We start from the raw sequence: 23,699 nt of genomic DNA on the forward strand, positions 1-23,699 counted from the left end.
TTCTGACAATCAAAATCTTCTCGTTCCGATAAATAAGAAAACTAAACAACTTGATTCAAGACTAATATTAGCAAGACTTGATCTCATATCTAAAGGGTACAAAGCATCAGGCAAAAGAACAAATGGCTAAGAAAGTTGAACCCAAGCGAATTCTTCTTTGTAAACCACACTTGCATCACAGGAGGCTTCACATGTATACACAGCGATCGTAGCCCAATCAAGCGAGTCCACGTCATTCTTCACGTTCAAGTAAAATAGCAACTGAGGCATAATCTGAAGCCAACAATAATGCACAAGGTTAACAAATTTTGCTAGAAAGATAAGGGCAATCGTCGTAGTAAATGAAACTGAAATGCAAAAACTTGAAATCGGGCTTCAATCAAAACGAAGAACTGTTAAATCTGTTACCTGAAATTCAAAACACATTGGGCCACTACAATAACTGCATTTAGGAATATCAGCCGTGGATGGCCGGCCGCTTGACACGGGCCATAAGGGTTTAGCACCTGGACTCCTACAGTACCTGTTATTTGGGGAAAGAAAATTGAAACTGATCAATTAATTGTAAAGTAAAATAGGGCCGAGGAAATAGTGGTTATGATCAATGAAAGCGAAGGAATGCAACAAGTTCCAAAAACTTTAACGTGACATTCAGCATCAACTCACATCCATACTTTGCACGATTTATCGAAAATATAAATCACCTTAGTATTTGTTCAGGGGCGAGGGCTATGCGCACATGGAACGAAGCCCAGCTCTTTCTGTCACCATCACCCTTTTACAGAGGTATAAACAGGTAAGAGTTTAAGTAGCTAAAAACTAGTTTTCTCCTATCAGAGCAAAACAATGGGGGAAGAAGAGTACAGATCACAACTACCATTTCTATCAATAGAAGGACAATATAAACGTTGATTATGAGAGAACAATTAATACCGTAAAATTGTCTGCTATCGACATTAGCCCGTCATCCATCCGGTTACTAGAGATCAAAGAATTAGTGCCCACATTATCATCAGGCATTTCTGTGTCATACGAACTTTCAGGCTCCTGTATAATTTTGTATTCTGGCCATAAATGATTGCTTGCAACTGTTCACAAATGAAAAAAAAAAGAAGTTTATTAAGATCTTGAAAGGACCCACCCAAAAAGCCTCCCAAGAAAATTAAACTATGTACTTGCCTTTTAGAATTACAGTAGAAGTGGATTCACTGTTAGCAGAGCTACTGTCGCCCAGCTGAATCCTCAATCGTTGACAATCATGTTCATGACCAGACCGAGAATGCTTGACCTACAAACAACAGAAAAAAATTGGGTACACTTTAGGGATGGCTGTTGCTATTTGGCAGGGGATAAAAGATGCTGCAGAAACCCAAAAAATCCAATTACCCAATGTTTCTCTGAGCAATAAAGTGCTTTTCTGCAACCAGTACAGCGTTTACTCCCCTTCCAGGTACCACACCAACTACAGAGTGCAGCTATAACAATCAAAGGGCAAAGATCATCAAAAGGTCCCTTAAATTGGCAGAACATGTAAAAAACATCAAACTGCATTACTGAAGGATCAGCATAAATTTACATAAAACAAGGTTGAACATACTTAAAAAATCTAGCAATAACTAATAAGCAAAAGCTAGCAACTGTAAATACTAAAATGCCAAGTGAAACAATATGCTACCTCCAGCCTTAAGAGGGTCGTCTGTACTATCCTTCTTTGGAGGCTCACTTGAGTAGAAAGGATTATCGCGGGGTAATTGGCAGCGAAAAACCTTCACGCTATAAAAATCATCACATAAAAAGAAACACAAACTACAAATCCTTCAGCATAGACATGAGAGGGAGAACAATACCTTCTAGAGGGCTTGTCCCGCTGGCATTTCCATTGTTCATGTTGATCACGACGAAGACACACCATTGATGTACACATAAAAACAAACAATGTTCGATGAAAAGCAGATTCCTTCTCCTCCGGCGCATACACCTACTCACCCAACAAACACAAAAGACCACAACTTTTATTACTAGAAAAAGGCATAATAAAGATAAAATGAAATTCAATCATCCCTCACCTGAAGCACAAATTGCAAAGGTTCGCCGCATATGTCGCAAAAGCACGATCTCCCCGATGGCAAATTTTCTGGATCCAGCCAAGCCTATATGACAAAGAGAAAACATCAGAAAAGTCCGACTTGTATATAAATAGAAATTGCAGGGTTCAACAGCATACAGGAACCCCTCCAGCCTTGGAAGGAAAGAAATGACGAAGAAGAGACCGGGCTTTCTTGGGCTTTTTCAAAAAACCCAAAATAACCGAATTTCTTGCTTCTTCATCTTCTTCTTCTTCGTCATCGTCATCCATAGCAATATCTTGCTCCCTTTGTTCTTCTTCTTGGTCACTATCATCGTCCAGTGATGTGATTCTAAGACCCTTAAACTCTTCCGTACCATCACCCTTCAGAGTACCAGCCATTTCCTTTAGCAATTTAGGGTTCGTTCTTCACTCTCAAATCTGAATATACCTTAACTCAACGAAAACACGAAGGTACCTGATGAGCTAAAGCTTCAAGCTTCAAGCTAACCAGTAAAAAATCAAGCTTTCTAATCAGAACAAACATGAATTAATCTAATAAGTCAATAAAATTACAAACTGATGCAAATCATAGCACAACTACTCAATTAATCGATAAACCCTGAAATTTTAAATAGAGTGTAGAGAAAAATTACCTGAAATAATCCCAGGTCAAGCGCGGAATTGGAGGGAAAAGAGAAGGGGCGTGGACGGTGGCTTGTGGCGCAGCCGGTGATGCTTTGTGAAGTGTGAGCTGGGTTTACGGCGGGTGAGCTGGGTATATGCCTGGTGATGCTCTGTGAAGGTTGGAGAAGAAGAGAAGAAGAAAGGGGTTAAGCTGGGTTTAGGGCGGGTGAGATGGGCTGGATAATGGAGATTATGGGCCGTTGGGCTTTTTCTTTTCCCAATTTTCTCTCTCTCTCTCTCTTAATAAACACGTGGCTTCTTCTGATTGGTTATTCTAATAAGCTATACCCTAAACCCCCCGAGCACTTCCCTTTCAGTTCACCGCCTCCATCCTCCCTCTCTCTCTTTCCAACATCGCCGGCTCTTCGGCTCCTCGGCCTGTCTTCTTCCTAGGCCCTAGGGCTCCCTCAAACTCACAGGTACGAACTTTGCACATGGATGGCTGTTTGTAATTCAATATTTTTTTCTTGAATTTATATTTTATTTTTTATATACTGTTAAACTATTTTCTTGGTGGCTATGGAGGCCTGCTATGGTGGGCGAATTTGAATTTGAATTAAGCGAACGAAGTGAAATAAAAGGGGTTAAATTTTTTGAGTATGTGATTGCGTATTCTGGTTAAGCATGGGTGAAATGAAAGAGTAAATTTGATTTTCTAATTTATGTGGAAGATAAAATTTCAGTTTTGAGGGTGAAGTAAAGCTCGAGTCTTGATATTTGTGATTTATTTGATGTTTTGGAGCTGTAATTTATCCGTCGTATCGTTAAGCATGTTACTGGAATTCTGTGAATAGGGAATGATTATATAAGCACAAGCTGCACGACTACCATTTTTTACATTCGATACAAAAAAGTCGGGCTAAATTAGTTATGTAGATTGAACTTTTTGAATTTACTCTGTATATTTTGGGGCTAGGGTTCATGTGAGACGAAGGACGGTGAGGGAGTTGGAGAAGCTCTCTGATTTACGTTTCTATAATAAAGAGAAAAAAGGGTGATACAGGGCATATGGTAATGAGTTTTTAGGGTATGCTATGCAATTATTGCAAAAAAAGGATGCTATTTATGATAAGGGATCCGGGGCTAGAGCTGCTTAATCTTAACATTTAACCCACACGTTAGAAACCCTAGCCTTGGATAACTCACAGATCCCCTCTCAAACTCTCTTCCTCCTCATCAGCTCTCTCACAGCCGCACCTCCTCCTCTCAGCCTATCCTTCCTCTTGTCTTTCTCGCCCTCAACAAGTTTGAGAATTTAAATGACTGAAATTTTGTTCTGAACATTGTTGTTATCGGATGAAATCACACGATAGGAAGTAAGCCAGGTCAAGGAAAATTCTCATTGTTACCGTTAAATGGTTATTCATTTTTTTTTCCCTGATAGTTATCCATTTTAGTTTCAATTAAATTTATTTTTGTGATTATGTTTTTATAGATTCGCTCTCTGTATGACAGTTTTTCTCTCTGTGTGACAGTTTCTGACAACAAACCGAAAGCGACAAATTCTGAGTAGCTATGGTTTGTTCTTCATCTCGCTTTGCTTTTTTCTTTTTTTTTTTTTCTCCTTAAGCTATCTTATTGGTTAGGATGCATTTAATATTGTATGCCCTTCATCTTTGTGAAATTCAAGCTTTCATAATGTTTAGGACGCATTTAATATTGTATGTCAATGTTTTTTGTGAAATTCAGCCGCAGGGAGATTACATAGACCTCCACAGGAAGCGGTATGGGTACCGTCCTGACCACTTCGAGCGAAAGCGCAAGAAGGAGGCTCGTCTCGTTCATAAGCGTTCTGAAACTGCTCAGAAGGTTTATTCCAATCCTTTTCTTCTATTTTTCTTGGAAAGTGAAAATCAAATTGGAATGTTAAGCTTATTTTGTTTCTTTGGAATGTTTGCATTGGAACAGGCTCTGGGTATCAAGGGTAAGATGTTCGCTAAGAAGCGCTATGCTGAAAAGGCTCTCATGAAGAAAACGTGAGTTCTCTTACCTGGCATTTAATCTGATTAATTGTTGTGTTCTATGGATTAGGTTTCTTACCAATGATATCTTATTATGTAATAGCTTTTCATCTAGCCAATCATATTCAGATGCATTAATATGATTGTCCTTTTCCCTGTAGAATAGACTGTACGTATTATGTAATAGCTTTTCATCTAGCCAATCATATTCAGATGCATTAATATGATTGTCCTTTTCCCTGTAGAATAGACTGTTACTACGTACCTCTTGGCACCTAAACTACATTCATTTGATGCGTTTTAACAGTTAGTTTCATATGGCACTCGTCATGACTATCAATTTGGTGTTATATATACACATAGACATAGTTACAATCATATTTAAATTGCATAGGCTGCACTCTACTTATTTGCGCTTTTTTATATTGTTTAGTTGCTATTAGTGGTAGTTTGTCTTTATGTCGATACTTCATTGCATTTTCTGTGTGTTCATGCTACTGACAATTTATATATATACGTAAAATAAAAATTTTGTTTTGTGAATGCCCACAGGTTGATTATGCATGAGGAGTCATCGACTAGGCGCAAGGTGGATGATGATGTTCATGAAGGTTCTATTCCAGCATATCTGCTGGATCGTGACACCACAACACGTGCGAAAGTATGGGATTTCCAGTTATTAATAATAATAATTTTTTAAAGGAAGTTCTTTGTTCATGTTTCTTATCTGAGGTTATGCTGGAAATAGATTTTGAACAACACTATTAAGCAAAAGCGGAAGGAGAAAGCTGGGAAATGGGAAGTCCCTCTGCCTAAGGTAAAAGCATATGCCACGCTCTTCTTGTTGTCTCCATTTTTCTGTGTGAATCAGTTTTTGTTGTATGCTAATCACTAATATAACTTTTGGACTGTTTTTTATCCTCTCTAGGTAAGGCCTGTGGCTGAAGATGAGATGTTCAAAATTCTTAGATCTGGGAAACGCAAAAGTAAGTAATCTACAAATTCTCCCTCTCTATTGCCATAGCAATCGAAGTGTTCTGTTGGTTGATTTGTTCTCTAAATTTTTCATTTATAATTTGGATTTCTGTCCGAAAAAGATTTCTTGATTCTGATGTGTTCTTGCTAAAGCTTGTATAATGGGACATTGAGGATAATTGAAACTGATGCCAGTATTTTCATGTGAATGTATTACTTAGTCCCTGGTTGCTTATTTACTCAATTCTTTATTGTAGCCAAGCAATGGAAGAGGATGGTCACAAAAGCCACATTTGTGGGACCTGGTTTCACAAGAAAACCTCCCAAGTATGAGCGATTTATCCGTCCCAGTGGGTTGCGATTCACCAAATCTCATGTGACACATCCTGAACTTAAAGCCACTTTTAACCTTGAGATCATTGGTGTGAAGAAGAATCCTAACGGTCAAATGTATACATCTCTTGGTGTCTTGACCAAGGGAACCATCATTGAGGTACGTATTTGGTTATGTGATGATTTATGACCATTTATAATGCCAATCCCCTTGGTGTTTTGCGCTATCTAATTGTTTTGTGGATATCAGGTGAATGTCAGTGAACTAGGTCTAGTCACACCTGCCGGGAAAGTTGTATGGGGTGAGTTCCGGTTGGCGTTTTAGCTGATGCCATCTCATTTAGCTTTGCCATCACACTCTTTTAAAGTTGGATGGTTTAGATTCTGACTTATGTTGCTGCATTTATCTGTTCTTTATGGTTGACGCAGGGAAGTATGCTCAGGTGACAAATAATCCAGAGAACGACGGGTGTGTTAATGCAGTTCTGCTCGTTTAAGAGGATCACTTGATGAACATCACTGAATTGTGGAGTGGACTTCTGGCCTTGCATCTGGTACATGTTCTGGCCGAAACGCTCTCACTCCTAATGTTTGAGACGAAAAACTATATGGTTATAAACCAACGCTGTATCATTTAGTGGATCTCAAAACTTTGCACTGTTAGTGCATATTGTGGCTGATTGAGAATAGTTTATTTCCAAATTAGTATCAACCGAGAAATTTTTCCTCCTGACGTGGTCATTTCTTGGTAGCACAATTTGTATTGATTAGTCTATAAATTTTATTTTCCCATTTAGATTTTTTGTTTAACATAATGCTTGCATCAAATTAAATCTTAATTATGACTAAGGCAATTGATTGATCTTTAGTTAAGATGAACATTCAAACGTTCAATATGATTGATCTTTGGTAGCACAATTTGAACATTCAAAATTGCACTCTTATTTGACATCTTTTCACTTGGGATCTCAGTCTTATAGATATTAGATGATCACCTAAAGCTAAAATCATGCACAACTGAAATCATATTGATAGGGTGTTCCGTTTTCATTTGTGTGTCTCCGATTCCAAACTCTTTCCTCTCCTAAATAATTGTAATATTTTCAAATCTTCCATATTCCTTTAATAATAATAATAACCAGCATGCGCAACTCAACAGCACCACATATCCAATGTAGATCATATGGGTACGTATTAGTATTTTAGTTTGTTACTAAAGAAAAATTGTGATAGGTTATGTAATTTTTTATTTGGTGCGTGCCAAGCTAATGGTACGTTTTATTATTCTAATTTTAGTACGTACAAAGCTAATGATACGTATGTGTAACCCCAAGATATAATATTTTTCGTATTATTAGAATAAGGGCTCGTATTTTATGAAAAAGGAAAAAGAAAAAGGAAAAGTTATGCTAGTGCACGTTTATACAATTGCAATGAATTAGGGACTCTAGATACTCTTTATGCTTGGAAATAAGGAAGAAAAATCCCTAGTTTCCAAACCAAAATTTGGAATTCAATTCCGCTTTCGTTTACGAGTTGGTGATGAAGATACTACAACTGAAGGTAATATACTTCTTGGTTTGTTGCGGATTTCCATATTTGCCGTTTGTGGGAGTTTTGACTAATTAAGCTCAAATATTTGATTTCAACCATAATAATAGAATAACTCTTTTATTTTTCTTTAATACATACATACATACATATATATATATATATAATTGGAAAATACAAAAATGTTAACCTACCTATCATTCATGAAATAGTTCAAAAAAAATTATTCTTAAGCACGAGCTAGTGGCCCCATGGTATGGCAGATTGCGAGGCTTTCTTCAAATTAAAAACCCGAGGTCTTGTGTTCGAAACCCATTGTTGGTGTGAAAGGTAGACTTGTGACCAATGAGAGGCTGAAATACCCTTGTGAGTGGCTTGCTACCAGTTGTCCTCCTTTAAAAAAATAAAAAAAAATATTCTTCCATACATTTATAAATTCATACTAGTATATATGCTGATATATATAATACCTACAATATAAATTAGTCAGCGCGGTTAATATGTGATAAAGGTAATAGAAAAAATTGAGAAACAAATCAGGAGGAGGGGAAAAAAAAGAAACAATATTGAATTATTGTACGTAATCCTAAAACTGAGAAAAAAAAATCTATAAATAAGGATAATTTTATTATAATTTAATAAAAAAATAAATAGGAAAAAGCAACCTAAAACCTTTTTGAACTATTGTTTTAATTTTAAAAGGATTTCTAAACAAACTCATATAGTCACGTATAAATAGTAACACAACAAACTCGCACTCATTCGCTCACATCAACACTAATACTATGTTTGGATGAAAAAATTTAAGATTACTAAGGAATTTTAAAATAACGGTAATTGAAATGACAAGATTTTATTTTCTAGAATTTGTAAATTTTCTTGTTTGGTTAACCTAGAAGAACAATGGAATTGAATACGGAATTTGTTATTTTTAAACTCTCAATCATAGAAATTGAGAAATAACACCTATTTACATAGAATTTGAACTTAAGAATTGGGAATTGAAGGTCCCAAATTCCAAATTTTTATTCAAACAAGAAAATTGGTACATCTTAATTTATAAATTCTGATCCAAGTCGTCGAAACAAACAAACGTACGTTTCGTCCAAGGATGGAGATTAGTTCGGCCACTTCTGGAGGCCGAAGTGACACACTTCTGGTGTCAGAAGACGGCGGCTCGTGGAGGCTCGACGTTAAGGAGTTCCGGCTACCCCAGCAGAGCAGTACTACTGGTGACGACGATGACAGTGGACGCCGTCGTTTCGCTCTCGGTCGCCTCTGCGCGCCCAGTAAGGATTCTGTTCGTCGTTTACTTCATGACCCGTTTCTGTCTTTGTGTTTGAATTGCATGCAGTGTTAGTAATCTTGATTGTATTAAGTAAAGACCGAATCTTGGGAGTTCTTAGCAAAAACCACTTTGTGTACTGGCTATTTGGTGGTTTGGTGTTAATTATGTTAATTATCTTTATTAAAGCATAAGTTTAAGAGAATTGAAACTTGAAAAAATCAAACTTTTGGATGGTTGGGAATCTGGATTTTGTGCAGAAAAGAAAAACGGGGTTGTTCAGTGTTTATCTGTACTGGTTTGTCCGACGGAGTTATTATTTCAAATTTGTTGTGTGCTTGAGGAGGTCTATCTTTCATTCTGGCCTGAAATTGGTCTGTCTTTGGAATAGAAAGATGAAAATTTCGCAAGCATTTTGATATTTTGACATGATTTATACTTGGGATTTGTTTTTCGAAGTTTGCACAAGCACTTGACCTTGAACTTGTCTGATGAGTTCCTTTGTATAGTTTGTTGAATAAGTTACATATTTTTCGTGAATAATTGTGTGTTCGATCTGGAACTGGAACATGAATGCTGTTTGAAATTTTGTTGGCGTGCTAAGAGAAACTATCACTGCTGAGGAATGGTGTCAAAACCCATCAAATTTTCCCATACTAATTGCTTCATTTATTTTGTTAGCTTCATGTGCCTCACTGTTCACCTGTAATGGTTTCATCAATATTGATAGCATAGGGCAGTTTCATTCTTTTTTTTTGGTTTTACGGCATTTTTCCTCACTTCAATATCTTATAGGCTTCATGAATTTACCTTTGTTGGGATTCTGAACTCAGCGAAGAAATACAAAGTTGAAGAATATTATAAGCAACAAGAAAGGCTTCTTGAAGGGTTCAGTGAGATGGAGACCATGACCGCTGAGGGTTGTTCACCAGGTCTTACAGAGGTTGGTACAAATTTTATATTATCCCCTCTCTTTTATTTGAGTTTTGGCTATCAGAGTGGTATTAATATTTTCTATATTTCAGGTTTGTCAAACAAAATGCATTCTTAGTTAATTTTTTGGAAGAGGGTACATCGCATAATTACACGCATGAACCTGGTTAAGGAGCTGTCATTGTCTCTCAATTAAACTTCTGTGTTTTGAATTCTGAATGCATTTCTTCTCAGGATCAAATGAAGCAGCTAGCGAAGAGCGAGCGGATGGCAGTTCATGTATCAAACGTAGTTAATTTGGTGCTTTTTGCTGCAAAAGTTTATGCTTCAATTATGAGCAGATCATTGTCAGTTATCGCCTCTACCTTGGATTCCCTCTTGGATCTCTTATCCGGCTTTATTTTGTGGTTCACTGCTAATGCCATGAAAAATCCCAACCAGTTTCGCTATCCTATTGGGAAGAAGCGTATGCAGCCAGTGGTAAGATGTCAAACTTGGTAACCATGACAATTCTGAAAATAGTAGGGTCTTTGTTTCTACAACAATTGGATGGATTGGAGCTGCATATTTGCTGTGTTCTTGATTTGTTCTGTTCTTTTTTTCTCTTTTTTGGTGTAAATCTTCAATTGTGGTTGATCATGCAGGGTATCATTGTCTTTGCATCTGTTATGGCTACTCTTGGACTGCAAATATTGCTCGAGTCTGGTCGACAACTCGCGTCAAAGGTAGGTGACACCTTTTTTATATTTTTCTTCACACTCCCTCTTTAAAGTTGGACTAGGAAGGAATCTGGCCAGGTTTCAGACTCTGTTAAAACTGTAGTTCATAAATCAGAAACAACAGAGGTCTATTTTGACATCACTGGGTCGTTTTTCTTCATCAAATGAACGGAGTTCATGGTCCTATATGCAACTATTTGTTGTAAAATTTTGGTTATTGTGTAGAGCTTAATTTAGCATGTTTTGTAATTAATGTTGTTGCTGTATCCTTTGTATCATTTTGTTGCAGTCACCACCGGAAAAAATGAATAGTATGCAGGAGAATTGGATGATCGGCATCATGGTCTCAGTCACAGTGGTGAAGTTTGTGCTCATGGTCTACTGTCGTAGATTTAAAAATGAAATTGTACGGGCATATGCACAAGACCATTTTTTCGATGTCATTACTAATTCAGTTGGTTTAGCAGCAGCAGTCCTAGCTGTTCGGTTCTTCTGGTGGATTGATCCTACTGGTGCTATTATAGTAAGTTCTTCATTTACCATTTTCGCTTCCGCTGACCTACTGTACTTTGTTTATTCATTAATTTTAACTTCATTCTCGAACACATTATGCAGATAGCAGTATACACGATCAATACATGGGCAAAGACAGTCTTGGAGAATGTATGTGCGCTAATTGGACGAACAGCCCCACCCGAATTTTTAGCGAAGTTGACATACTTGATATGGAACCACCACGAAGAGATCAAGCACATTGACACAGTGAGGGCGTACACATTTGGCTCTCATTACTTTGTGGAGGTTGACATAGTCTTGCCAGAAGACTTGCTTTTGAACAAAGCACATAACATTGGCGAGACACTCCAAGAGAAGTTCGAGCAACTCCCAGAAGTCGAATGGGCTTTTGTGCATATAGATTTTGAGTTCACTCACAGGCCGGAACACAAGGACAGTGTATGGTAACGATGACGGTGGTGGTGAAGATGGTAGTAACTTGCAGAGCTATGTTTTTTTCACAGAACAAAGTTTTTTAATTAAGTGGCTGGTTGTGCATTCATTTTGTAATCTCTTTGCTTGTACTACAAATGTTTATAGAACTTTATGGAATTACCTTTACTGTGGCTTTTTCTTCCTCAATTGTGAGCATTTGCTCATTTCTTGGTGTCAATTACATTATTTGACGAAGCAAACACTAATACACACACCAACTATGATGCTGAGCTCTTCCCAAATGTCTAATAAAAGTTGCACACACGTATTTTAACACATTCGATTGCAGACACGACATGAAGAGGGAAAACTTGATTCACTTATTTGCCTTCCCACAATTGGAATAGCTCATTCAACCTGCTACTGCAGACAAAGCAACAACTCATCTGCTACTGCAGACAAAGCAACAACTCACAGCACTTTCATGTCTAAGAGCCTTGGAACATGAGATCGAAACATAAGGGCCAATTAATGTATCAAGTCACGTAAGAACACTAGTACAAAAACACACTTGCGCGATGGAAAATTGCGCGACAAATCATATTATGTCGAGCAAAAACGTTTCGCACTACATTGACAAAGAAGCATCAAGCAATGATGTTTTGTGCAACGGTCCATTAGGGGATGAAGCTTTCCATCGTGCAAAATGTTTTAGCGCGATGAAGGTACACATGCGTTGCGCAATGTTTGGAAAAAACAAACCATAAAATTCTGGTTTGGGACCAGAAAATTGCGTGACGGACTAAATGCGTCGCGCAAATGGTTTTTGTACGACAGGAAAACAATGTTGCACAAAGTGTTTTTGCGCGACGGACAAATGTGTCGCGCAAACACCCTGTGCGCGATGTTATAATTCTCTGTTGCTCAAAGAGCCTTTGCGCGACATGATTGGTCCGTCGTGCAATTTTCTAGAAAAAACATGGTAATGTTTCGCACCAAACAATATGTGCGACGCTGTCAAAACAATAGATTCAACAAAACACTTAGTGTCTATGTTATACTTTTATTAAGTATAACATAAGTATAACATAAGATTTTGTGATCCACTTGTGTAAATATTTTAAATTGACGATCGAATTTGTTCATTATATTCATATAGAATTAAGGAGTATAATCGTAAAAAATAATCAAAATCGGAGTTAAAATAACCTTTAAATCGTGTTTTTTTTTTTTTATAACCATCGAAAAGTTTTGTCCCTTCACTTGATATTTGAATGTTTATTTTTTTTGCAATTTTTGGCGTTTGCGATTTTGAAGTATATACAAACAGGTTTGAAGGTTGGATCTTTAAAACTAGTTTCGTATAATGCATATCTCATCAAAATGATAGATTCATTAACACTTAAAAGTTTCTTTATACTTTCATTAAGTATAACATAAGATGTTATGGTATCCACAAGTGTAAAGATTTTAAATTGAAGATCGAAATCATTCATTGTATTCATATAGGGTTAAGGAGTGTAGCTGTAAAACATCATCAAAATCAGAGTTAAATAACCACTAAATCGTGATTTTTGGTTTATAACCGCTAAAAAGTTTTGTCCCGTTACTTGATCTTTAATGTTTGTTTTCTGCGATATTTGGCGTATGCAATCTCAAAGTATATATAAACAAGTTTGACGGTTATATTGTTGAAACTAGTTTCGTAGAATGTGTATCTCATCAAAAGGATAGATTCACTAACCCTTAATAGTTTATTTTATACTTTCATTATGTATAACATAAGTTTTTGTGGTATCCACTAGTAAATATTCTATAGTGAAGATCGAATTCATTCATTGTATTCATAGAGGATCAAGGAGTGTAGCTGTAAAAAATCATCAAATCGGAGTTAAAGTAACTGTTAAATTGTAGTTCGGATGAGGATTAATGTAAACCTGTTAAATTAAATGATATATATATTTATTAAGTAACTTTAAATTTTATTTATTTTGTATATATAATAATTTTTTCTTTTTAAATACATTTTGCGCGACCCCATAATAGAGTAGTTGTGCAAACACTAGTAGCACGACGTCGTAATGTATATGTCGCACAATTTGTTAAAATTTTAGCGGTTTAATTGGAAAAAATGGACGGTTTTAAAAAAAAAAAATTCGATTGGAAAAAAGGGCGCTTTTTGTTTTGAATAACCCTAGGCTAGGTGTTCTCATTCTCATTCTTCCCTTCAGAGACCACTCCAGTTAAGGTTGGAGTTGCCCAGTATATCCGATCTCTCTCCTCTCCCTGACCACATCCTCCTCGATCTCTTCCTGGTACTCTCTCTACCCTCCTCTGTCTTCCTCCATTCATTCTTTTCAGCTGACATGACCGATTGGTAATTTGGTATTCTTGTTCTTGATTTTACCGCGAAAGTAACTTTCTTTCGGGTGTCAAATGGATTATTTGTTTTTTTGTGGACATGGGCAGGCTTGATTTGGTGAGATATGAATTGGGTTTGTCTTAATTTTTGAATTTTTTATGTCAGTCGACGTGGGTTGAATGAATTGCTGATTCGCATGATTTGGGGATTTTAGGGATTTCTACCTTTTTGGATTTTGGGTTTGTTTCGTAATAGCATATGTATGTTGTCATCCTGCATACAATTGCTGAATTATTTCTTTTAAAGACAATTTATCTGTCTAATCTTTTATGGTAAAGAATGTTGAATATGTGTTAGCTTCCTGAAGCTTGGAGTGCTACATGTATCATGTAAATTTGATGACTTTTCCAATGTTTATATTCGATCGTAGCTCCACATGGTCAATCATGGGACAGATGTGGACTGCCTATGATCAAGATTGTTGTGTTACCTGCAATTTGTTGTAAAAGATTGCTCTCATTGATCACTAGTGGATAATGTCGCTTTAGCAGAGGGAAAATAACATCATCCCCACCCTCAGCCCCCAACTGATCCCTCCCCACATTGTGAAAGATCAGCAAGGTGTTCTGTGTTTGTTACATTCTGTGTTTGTTACATTGTGGAACGTTGTGCTTGATGAGACTTATAGATTGAAATTTCAGATTTAGCTGAAATTTAAAAATAGTGTTTGATTATTTGATTCTAATTAAGAGAAAACCAGAACATCACTTTGGCTGCTAATTGATTAGTTTCAAATGCAAGAAGGGATTAGTTTCTAATGTTATATTTTTATGGTTCAAAAATTGTATAGATGTCGCAGTTGATCGCTCGTCGTCGGGGTGTGACCAATGCGCCTTCCGCATTTTCAGCACCTACTGCTTCAGCCTTGAGTGCTCCATTGATTGGGGAGCCTACACCCCTTACTGAGGCTACTCCTAGGTCGTCTCAGGTGCCCGCATCATCGACGTCATCAGTGTCGGTTCAGCCGCTCAATGCACGGCGGCCCCATCGGCGCCGCCGCCATCCGGAGCTTTCTGATCACACTTCCTCGGCATCCACAGTCGAGGGTGGGGGCTCCCAGCGAGGTAGTTTTTTCTAATTCTCACTACGTTATATTTTTTTTTCATTTTAAAACTATTATTTTTTATGATTGTGAAAATTTGCTGGATTGTGAAAATGTGTTGTGGGTGTGAATTACTGTTATTTTACTGTTTTCAGGTTTTGGGAAATGATATACTAGTATGAGAGGTTTTGTTGAATTTTCTGTAGAAATTTAAGATTAGGGTTTTCACCATTTAAGTTTTTTTGGGCAGCTAAAAAAAAGTCCAGGGGGCCGAATCGAATGCTGAAGCCGACACACACCCTACATCTATCCAAAGAATTGATCAAGATTGCATATGACTCGCGACATCGTGGAGCAGCTACCTCACAACAGCATAGCAGCGTCGCTACCAGCTGTGGTTTTGTTATTCGGTGGCATTGTCCTATGCAGTGGGAGTCTTGGGCAGAAATTCCCGAGAGGATGAAGAAACTGGTGCGGCATGAGTTGTTGGTTAGTATATTAATTTATAGCCGTTATCATTTTTTTTAATTTTGTTTACAAATATTATAAACCAAAGTATATTATCTCAATATTATTAAATTTCTTACTATTATTTTACTATTTTTATATTTGTAGGTCAATTATAATCTTGATGACATATCCCCCGAGGCCACCGCCTACTTAGAGGAGAACTTAGCAGCCCAGTATAAACGTTGGAAGTGCGAACTCCACGCGCATTTTAAGAAATGGGATGATTCAGAGATTGCTCGCCTAGAGGGTTCCCCAGTCGAGTTGTTGGAACGGCCGGAAGATTGGGAGTGGCTTTGCAAACATTTTACGGATACAAAATTTGTGGTATGTACATAATATTTTAATAATAATTTATTATTGTTTTATTTTTTTTAAGTTTTTTTAATAATTTCTTTCAAATAGTCACACTAACATGTATATTGTGTGTTTAGCAAAAAATTGTTGGCAAGAAAGCTCGGGAGTCAAAGACACTTTTTCACCATTCTGGTTCAATGCCCTTCTTGTATAGGGTGGATCAGAAGCTCGATCGTCGTCATGGCAAGGTTGTTCGGGGCATGGGGAAGGTGCAGGTTCGTGAGATGAGTGCCTCCTCTTCTAAAACAACCACAGAACAGGTCATCGCCCTAAAGAAGGAAGTGGCAACCCTAAAAGATAATATTGCGGCCCATAAAGCAACCTGGGATGCCCATAAAGCAGCCTGGGATGCCCATAAAGCAACCTGGGATGCAATGAAAGCTCAGATTGCAGCCCAGATTGTAGCCCAATTTTCGGCCCAGGACGAGAAGATGAGCATGATCTTACGGGCCTTACAGATGTTCGGCCTCCAAATCCCAAAGCCAGCAATTGATCTTGCTCCACCTTCAACCTCTCAGCCACTTCGCCCAACCGATACCCAGCAACCTGATGCATCAAACCCAGACGACTACTTGTAGTTTTTTTCTTTCTGTTCGGACATCTTGTACGTACATTTTCATATATTTTATGATTAAATATTTTTCCTTGGTTTATTAATTATTGTTTATAATTTAATTAAAATATTTATAAATAAAAAATCTTTCGTAAAAAAATGAAAAAAAAAGGGGTTGCGCAAAGATGACAATACATGCGTTGCGCACCTATCTTTGCACGACAACGAGAGCAAGATGTGTCACGCGAAAACTTTTGCGCAACGCAAGTTACGCCTTCGTCATGCAAACCTTGCTTTCATGGCCTCCGCAACGCAGTTTCCGTTAGGCTAATTTTTAGGTGACTTTTTTTACTTTGCACGACACACTAAGTTATTTGAACTAGTGATGGCGTGTTTAGTTCGTATGTAGGGGGTTTTTGAAACACTAATTATGCAAAACCTCTTCCGTACGACGAAAAGATTTAATAGAATTTTTAAGCGGAATATCACTAAACCAATAACAAGTTCATATTTATACTAGATTTAAATTGACTTTCTTGTATGGTTCTTTCTGTCACAAGTAGGCTAAAAGCACTCGTTTCCAAAGGAATTGCAAAACTAGGTAGCAGCAGCAGTCTGAGGTACGAACCTTCATAGGGCTTTGCTCTCCTGCGCACGAAAGGGCAAAAAGGATCAGCAAAAACTAGATAGCAGCAATCTCAACCGTTCGCTCGGGAAAAAGCATATGCAGTCAATTTCTACACCTTCGTTTCCCAAGTTGCTTTGAAAACAATTTGGGCCTCCATTTTCTCAATTCGGGCTTCACAACAAACCAAACCCATCTCAACGAAGGGCATTATAGTAACTTTCCACAACTAGGGTTTCGATTGGTTCTCGTCTCTACTATTTAAACCCACCTCCGGAACCTCACATCAACCATCTCAGTATGCGGTCAACCGCTCCTCCTTCCCCTCCTCCTTCAACCCACTGTTTTTTTTCTGGTGGTGAAATTGGCCGGTGATATCGTATTGTCCGTACCATCTGAGATATTTTGGTATCTTTGATGTTTGAATCACTAGCCACTGACCCCTCCTACCCTTTTAATTTGTTCTTGAAAAGTATTTTAATTTGTAGATTTTGGGTTTTCGAAAGAGAGGCCGTGATGATTAAATCTGTATACCATCAAACTTTGAGAGCTCTGGATTTTGGGCTTGTTGATGCCAACTTAACTTTACACTCTGAGCCTTCTTTTCTTCATATTTTCTTTTGATTTAGGCCAAGTTGTAGTCTTTTTTCGATTGGGTAATCTGGATGATTGGAAAAAAGCATTGAAATTGGTTGGATTTGGTGATTGAAAAAGGCAACAAATTAGAGTCTCTGATTCGCTTGTTTCGATAGCGTAATTAGTGCTGTACGTTGCCGATAAGACGCTGGGAACTGAGATTCTGGCATTTCCCTCTAACTTTCAAAAGGGTTTATGCATTCAGATGTTCCCACATTCTAAAATAATTGGGGATTGGAAAGGCAACAAATTAGAGTCTCTGATGTTCTAAATGCTGTAGGGCTTTCAGTGCTGTACGTTGCCCACAGAGGTTGGGAGTTGAGATTCTGGCATTTTCCTTTTTCTAAGGTTTTATGCATTCAGATGTTCCCACATTCCTTCAGGTCAAACTGTTAAAATTGAACCAACTGAATGTGATTGCGGGTATGGCCGCAGGTTTTCTTGTAAAATTCATAAGAACATAGGGAGGCAGAATGGATTCCCATTCTTTTATAAAAATGAAGATTAGTTGTGGTTCACAGTACATCAAAATTTTAACGATCTGAATTGTCTATTTTGCAAATTACAATCATTCTTGCAATATGCGAGGGGAGTGGATAGTAACTTCCTTTGCTTATTGAATAAAAAGGTTGTGGCATGTCTTTACTTGTAAGTGAGGTTTATGTTCGATTCTCGCTAAAGGTAAATTTGAGTCCATTGTGAGACTAAACTTATCTTCTCCCCTTAGACCTATTCTAACCCCTTGAATAAAACTCAAACTCTTGGGGGGCAAATATAAGTTTTAACCAAAAACTCATTTCTAAGGCAAATTTACCCCACGATTCCTCTTGGCGCATATGTGTATTTTTTATAAATTTATTGAATTTAACGACTAAGATCTAATATGATCAAATCCAACCGTAAAAAGGGAAAAGATCTAATGGTCTAAATTTAAATTCAACATCTAAAGTAATAAAAACAAAAATTATCTTATGTGTTTCATATTCTTTCGTAAACCTCTGCTCTTGTTGATGGCCAACACATTGCTTAGAGTTGATGTCTGAGTAGGCCTGTCTCTGGGGCTTCGTCCTATTAAGTTTTCCGTTTGCTAACTTCTTCCAAATGGTCGAAAAGTACTTTCTGGATAGGCGCTCATCTTCTTTGTTGATACTCGATCCATACCATCGAGCGGTCGTATGTAGCGATCGGAGTTCCTTCTTATTGGGCTAGCTTAGAAGCAATACTTTGATCTTCTTCTCATTCTCCAAGCCCACCTCAATGGGTCCATTTTAAATAGAGTCTAAAAGGATCTTGCGTTAACGTCATAAAATTTAAATTCTCCCATTTAAACACAAGAAATAACACCAAAAATTAGTTTTTTTTTGTTTTGATAATTTTATTATTATTATTATTTTAACATTTGATATTATCTACATTAAGGTGGAGGGGTGAGTTTAGCCTCACAATGAGCTATCAATAATGTAATTTGAATTTGCATTTGACAAGAATCGAGCCTAAGACCTCTAATTTACAAGTGAAGAAAAATACCACCAGACCTTAGTACTAAATTGCAACACCAAACATTAGTTAACGTTAACATGGAATATAATGTAAGGTGTACAATTGGTATATCCTAAAATGAATGTGCTTCCTCAATTCGAAGGTACACAATTGGTATATCCTAAAATGAAAAAAAGTGGAATTGGAAGGTACACAATTGGAATGGGTATATCCTAAAAGGAATGTGCTTTCTGAATTTGAAGATTCTTGGGAATGGCTTAACCTTTTGCATCGTTTTGTCATTCTTCCTACTTGGGTTCTTCTAACCCTTCCCATCTACATTCCTATCAAACTAAGAAGGCAGACAATAAGGCATGAGCCCCACCTCATAGACAATTGTGCACTTATACATTTCTAACTCAGATTTGGTCTTCACTCTTGGCCCTTGGGGATAAGATTTCATTATCTTCTTCGATTCCTATCCTCCTACCATTCAACAAGAAAATGGGTTTAGGTCTTTCACTTATTATTATTATTATTACAAACGATATTGCTACTCTAAGTTACATTACAGGAAGAGAGTTTGAATCTGAAATGTAGTGGGTTGAAGAGAAAGATCATATCCGCCAGGATAATCGGTTTGGATGTTATTAGAGTTTTGAAGGAAGATATGCTTTGGTTTAATACCAAAAGGTCTAAAGAGCAAGTTTACTTTGGTATTCTCTTTCTTGTGAAAGGAGGCATCTTGGCTAAAGACTGCATACTAGTATTAGTATGTGTTTGAATTGAATACCCATGAAACGTGAAACAAACATTAATCTCGTTGTTGAAACTTCTCAGTTCTTTATAGATGACCAATGAAAGTGAGAGGGGATGTAGTAGGATGAGATCATCAATTAGAAAGTCTAGGTGTTTATCTTTTATTTCCCAATACAAGTGATATTAACAGAGGAGAAAATCAAACCGAAGACCTTGAATGCGGGAAAAATATTCTTTAATTACTTGGAGCTATAAATTAAATCCTGGGGTTCAATTCTTTTTTGTTGAATGGTTTAGAACTTAGAATACAATTGAAAGTTGAAAAGAAAGGAAGGGTCTTCTTTATTTATTTTTTTAATTTGATTTTATATAAAGATGAGGAATTCGAAATTGAGTGTAGAAGTGGAAACACGTTGTTTTAGCCAAAGTGGCTAAACCCATGTTTGACAAGCCTGCTGTATTCAACTTTGCCCAAAGAGATATCAAACTATGGTGCATAAATGAAACATATCAGCTCGTTAACAAATATGACTATGCTCACGTCTTTAAAGGGGTTAATAAGAAAGTTTTAAGATGCCAACAAAGTTAATTTTTGGAGAATAAAGGGGCTTGAGAGCAATAAGATTCTGCATGTCTTGATACCAGAATCCAAAAGAAAATTGAAAGAAATAGAGCAAAGTTAAGGGGGGTGAAAGTGCAAGAACCACAAATATTATTTCTTTCACTTTGGTCCACTTTCAACTTTGAAGCCCTTCCAATCAATCGGAACACGAGACACATTCATGGCCATCTTCAAAACCACACAATATATATATCAACACCAATATCAAATTGTGCTCTCTCCTCCAACCCACACGCACACACAGAACACAGAGCTCTCAAAAACCATCCTCTCCTTCTCTCTCTAGAACTGTAAATCCTCCCCTTTCTCTCTCTAGAAAGCTTTTCACATGAGCACGTGAACTCGGAGACCAGATAACAGAGAGAAGGCAATGGCTTTTCTGCTACCAAATTTCTCTGCTTCCTCCATACTCCTCCAAACCAAACCAAAAGAAAAACCCATTCACCAAATGCTCTCCCAGACAAAACCCAGTTTCTCTTTCTCTCACCTCTCTCCTCTGGCTAGCGTACAGACGCCCACTTTGTTGGAGGGTGCGCAGCTTGACGCCTCCAGCGTTGCGCAGGATAAGCAGCAAAGGGACGATTTTTATGTCAATCTTGGCCTGGCTGTACGGACGCTTCGTGAAGATGTCCCTTTAATTTTCGCCAAGGACCTTAATTATGACATTTACAGGTAATTTTCTCATATGGGTTTCTTGATTTTTCTTTGCTAGTGTTTGGTTTATCAGAATGTTTATACATTCATTGAAATTTTTTGATAGTTTTAGAATTGACAACATTGATTGAATTGTTGTTTGAAATTTGATGATTTTGTAATTGTTCAATATGTTATTGGAAATGTAGAGTTGCATTTGATGGGATTCATTTGTGGAATTTGATGAATTTCAGGGATGATATAACATTTATGGATCCTTTGAACACATTCACTGGCATTGAGAATTACAAATTGATCTTCTGGGCATTGCGATTTCATGGAAAGATTCTGTTCCGCGATATCTCCCTCGAGGTTTATAGGATTTGGCAGCCTTCAGAGAATGTGATACTGATAAGGTGGAACATGAAGGGTGTTCCTCGAGTTCCATGGGAAGCGAAGGGTCAGTTTCAGGGCACCTCGCGGTATAAATTGGACCGAAAGGGCAAAATATATGAACATAAAGTCGATAACTTGGCGTTTAACTTTCCACAGAAGCTCAAACCAGCAGCATCAGTGTTGGATTTAGTGGCAGCATGCCCTGCTAGTCCTAACCTGACATTTCTGTGGGGTCCTGCAGATGCGTACTCATCTTCGTGGTTGGAGTTTTATCGAGCAGTGAGGGGGACTTTGAATCGGGATAGTTACTTGCTACCACAAGATGGTTTGGTTAGCTGATTGAGCTACTTGTGATATTAATCTATACGATAGAATATGTAACGTATATGTACTTGTGCATTACGTTTTGTATTATATGTTGGTAGATAGCAGATAATGGTTTTTGTTGAAGATCACGGTTGTATATACATAGGGAGATCCTGCAGAGTTCAATACATACTTCTTGTGGTGGTGGAGGCAAAGAAGCTAGGGTACATTTTTTGCGCTTATACAGGTCGGAATAATATATATGAAATCTTGTTTCTTTTAGTAAATTTTGTTTTCCATTTATAATGTTCCTTTACATGATCGATTCTGCCTCCTCCATCGCTTCATTATCTGGTCCGGTTGCTGTTATCAGTAGTTTCTTGTCATTGCTAGTCAAACGCACGTATATTCTACTCGGAGTTATGTTTCTCTACACTTGTGACCTTTGTTTCGCTTCTTTACTTCAAGCCTATCAACCATTCGGAAAATGTTCCGCTTGATATCCTCCATCAGGCTTCATTTCTTGACAGAAACGGCTTTCTAACTAACTGCATCTCGGACAAGCCAATTTCGTGCACATTTCAGAGCAGACAAACCTGTTATGGAGTCGAAAATCAGTTTTGATATGTCCAAGGTCTTCCTGCAGTGAAGATCAGACCGTGTAAACAAGTACGAATCATTAAATCAGACCGTGTAACACTAATTAAGAGCTAATTTGGATCTATCAAAGGATAAAGGGAGATAATGATTAATCAACGCAATATGTACCATTAACAAGAAACTAGATTCACACAGCAATAGTAGGTCATAATTTCTTAGCAACAACATGATGTTGTTACACTTCTGTGAGAGAGATCATAACATAAACGCGTGCAACACAACACAACATACGTATGTGACCTTCAAACTTCCCACTCTTGCAGCTTTGTGAAATCTTAAGACCATCTCTGCAACAATCAAACATCGATCACTAAAATTTATTCTGAAGCAAGCACTAGAGAAGGAAACAAAGTTATTTACTTGTCTTTAAAGCAGTACCTGATTTGGGATACTTCATAACGAGTGTGTTTGCAGAGCAGCGGAGTCCAAGCCGGAGTAATCTGCAGGGTGCACCTTGCAACATATAGGGCTGCTGCGCACAGCCATGAGGGCTTGAACCTTAACGGTTCATATTCAACTAAGCACAACTCAATAAGGTAGAATGCCAAGTGTTCAAGCTGAAAAACAGTCCGCAAAGTAACAGACTGTTAGCAACTTTGCTGTTATCTAATCCATATCGAGAAGTAATATCCACTAAACTCTGGCATGGCATGTCAATCTCTTTCTTTCTTAGTAACGGTGTTAATCATTAATCAAAGTTTATGTCTGTTAGAAACTACTGAATACCTTTGTTTCTGACTGAGCAGCCTTGAGAAATCTTAACATGAAGACATATGGAATAGGTGCATTAAGACGAAACTTCGGCTTTTTCAGAAAGGCTTTCTCCTGAAAAGCAAAGACGGTGTTTATTTTAGGACAAGCGAAAAGGGAACTATAGAATGCAGCATTATTCATCTCATAAGATATGCACCAGGACATTTCCAGATTCTAACAAAACAGATATACTGAATTAATCCGAGTCTAATAAAAGCACATACCATTCCAAGCACCTGTACTCTGGTGTATGTCTCAGATGAGATGATAATTAAATCTTTAACCTGTAATTTTTCTTGTTGTAGACAATTAGAAAGAAAATCACGAAAAATGCATACGAGTTGAGATATTGATCTCTGACCTGTAATCCTCTCACTTTTACCGCTCCTGCATTGAAGATGGCCCAAATTTAGAACTTCTTAGCTCAAAATCCAAAATGAAGGAACTATATGAGCAAATGAAAAGGCACCAACATTTTTGTAGAGGCATCACCCCCTACAATCCAAGAAG

At 37.4% G+C, this 23,699-nt stretch overlaps 5 protein-coding genes, 1 non-coding gene and 1 pseudogene across 10 annotated transcripts in view; 5 read left to right on the plus strand and 2 right to left on the minus strand.

The window, feature by feature from the left end:
• LOC126624582 (uncharacterized) lies at positions 1-2,930 on the minus strand. 2 transcript variants are annotated; one of them, XM_050293648.1, is made up of 11 exons: positions 2,722-2,930; positions 2,225-2,516; positions 2,067-2,150; positions 1,848-1,978; positions 1,676-1,773; positions 1,387-1,475; positions 1,180-1,288; positions 934-1,088; positions 705-775; positions 409-523; positions 1-273 (listed from the first exon to the last, which is right to left on the minus strand). In XM_050293648.1, the coding sequence occupies exons 2-11, from the start codon at positions 2,465-2,467 to the stop codon at positions 127-129; spliced, it is 1,242 nt and encodes a 413-aa protein (XP_050149605.1). In that variant the 5' UTR covers positions 2,468-2,516; positions 2,722-2,930; the 3' UTR covers positions 1-126. The 2 variants fall into 2 exon arrangements, with proteins under 2 accessions (XP_050149605.1, XP_050149604.1); XM_050293647.1 differs by having other exon boundaries at positions 2,225-2,571; positions 2,722-2,929.
• Positions 2,931-3,017: 87 nt separating this feature from the next.
• On the plus strand, positions 3,018-6,817 carry LOC126624587 (uncharacterized). The gene is made up of 10 exons (XM_050293655.1): positions 3,018-3,171; positions 4,228-4,270; positions 4,442-4,561; positions 4,661-4,728; positions 5,266-5,374; positions 5,462-5,530; positions 5,642-5,699; positions 5,946-6,181; positions 6,272-6,323; positions 6,451-6,817. The coding sequence occupies exons 2-10, from the start codon at positions 4,268-4,270 to the stop codon at positions 6,516-6,518; spliced, it is 783 nt and encodes a 260-aa protein (XP_050149612.1). The 5' UTR covers positions 3,018-3,171; positions 4,228-4,267; the 3' UTR covers positions 6,519-6,817.
• A 1,846-nt stretch (positions 6,818-8,663) lies between these two features.
• Positions 8,664-11,646, plus strand: LOC126624593 (metal tolerance protein 10-like). Its single transcript, XM_050293665.1, has 6 exons — positions 8,664-8,861; positions 9,691-9,800; positions 10,025-10,270; positions 10,435-10,515; positions 10,799-11,032; positions 11,125-11,646. Exons 1-6 carry the CDS (start codon positions 8,684-8,686, stop codon positions 11,470-11,472), a joined length of 1,197 nt encoding a protein of 398 aa, XP_050149622.1. The 5' UTR covers positions 8,664-8,683; the 3' UTR covers positions 11,473-11,646.
• Positions 11,647-13,592: 1,946 nt separating this feature from the next.
• On the plus strand, positions 13,593-16,420 carry LOC126624594 (uncharacterized). Of its 3 annotated transcripts, none has more exons than XM_050293666.1 (5): positions 13,593-13,754; positions 14,652-14,925; positions 15,154-15,392; positions 15,519-15,737; positions 15,845-16,420. In XM_050293666.1, the coding sequence occupies exons 2-5, from the start codon at positions 14,652-14,654 to the stop codon at positions 16,343-16,345; spliced, it is 1,233 nt and encodes a 410-aa protein (XP_050149623.1). In that variant the 5' UTR covers positions 13,593-13,754; the 3' UTR covers positions 16,346-16,420. The 3 variants fall into 3 exon arrangements, with proteins under 3 accessions (XP_050149623.1, XP_050149625.1, XP_050149624.1); XM_050293668.1 differs by having other exon boundaries at positions 15,848-16,420; XM_050293667.1 differs by having other exon boundaries at positions 15,519-15,734.
• Positions 16,421-17,453: 1,033 nt separating this feature from the next.
• On the plus strand, positions 17,454-17,545 carry LOC126624890 (small nucleolar RNA snoR116). Its single transcript, XR_007624264.1, has one exon. It is a non-coding gene; the product is annotated as a small nucleolar RNA snoR116 (small nucleolar RNA).
• Positions 17,546-20,378: 2,833 nt separating this feature from the next.
• Positions 20,379-23,699, plus strand: part of LOC126624606 (uncharacterized) — a 34,674-nt gene continuing 31,353 nt past the window's right edge. The window contains exons 1-2 of one of the 2 annotated variants that reach the window (XM_050293685.1): positions 20,379-21,113; positions 21,329-21,702. In XM_050293685.1, coding sequence (XP_050149642.1) covers positions 20,812-21,113; positions 21,329-21,702 — 676 coding nt within the window. In that variant the 5' untranslated portion in view covers positions 20,379-20,811. Of the gene's footprint in view, positions 21,114-21,328; positions 22,064-23,699 lie in introns of those variants that run through there. The other variant, XM_050293684.1, reaches the window with a different exon arrangement.
• LOC126624600 (putative cyclin-B3-1) overlaps positions 22,525-23,699 on the minus strand; it is a 35,598-nt pseudogene continuing 34,423 nt past the window's right edge.

This window comes from Malus sylvestris, chromosome 5 (genome assembly GCF_916048215.2).
Source record: "Malus sylvestris chromosome 5, drMalSylv7.2, whole genome shotgun sequence".
In the NCBI taxonomy this organism is placed as follows: domain Eukaryota; kingdom Viridiplantae; phylum Streptophyta; class Magnoliopsida; order Rosales; family Rosaceae; genus Malus; species Malus sylvestris.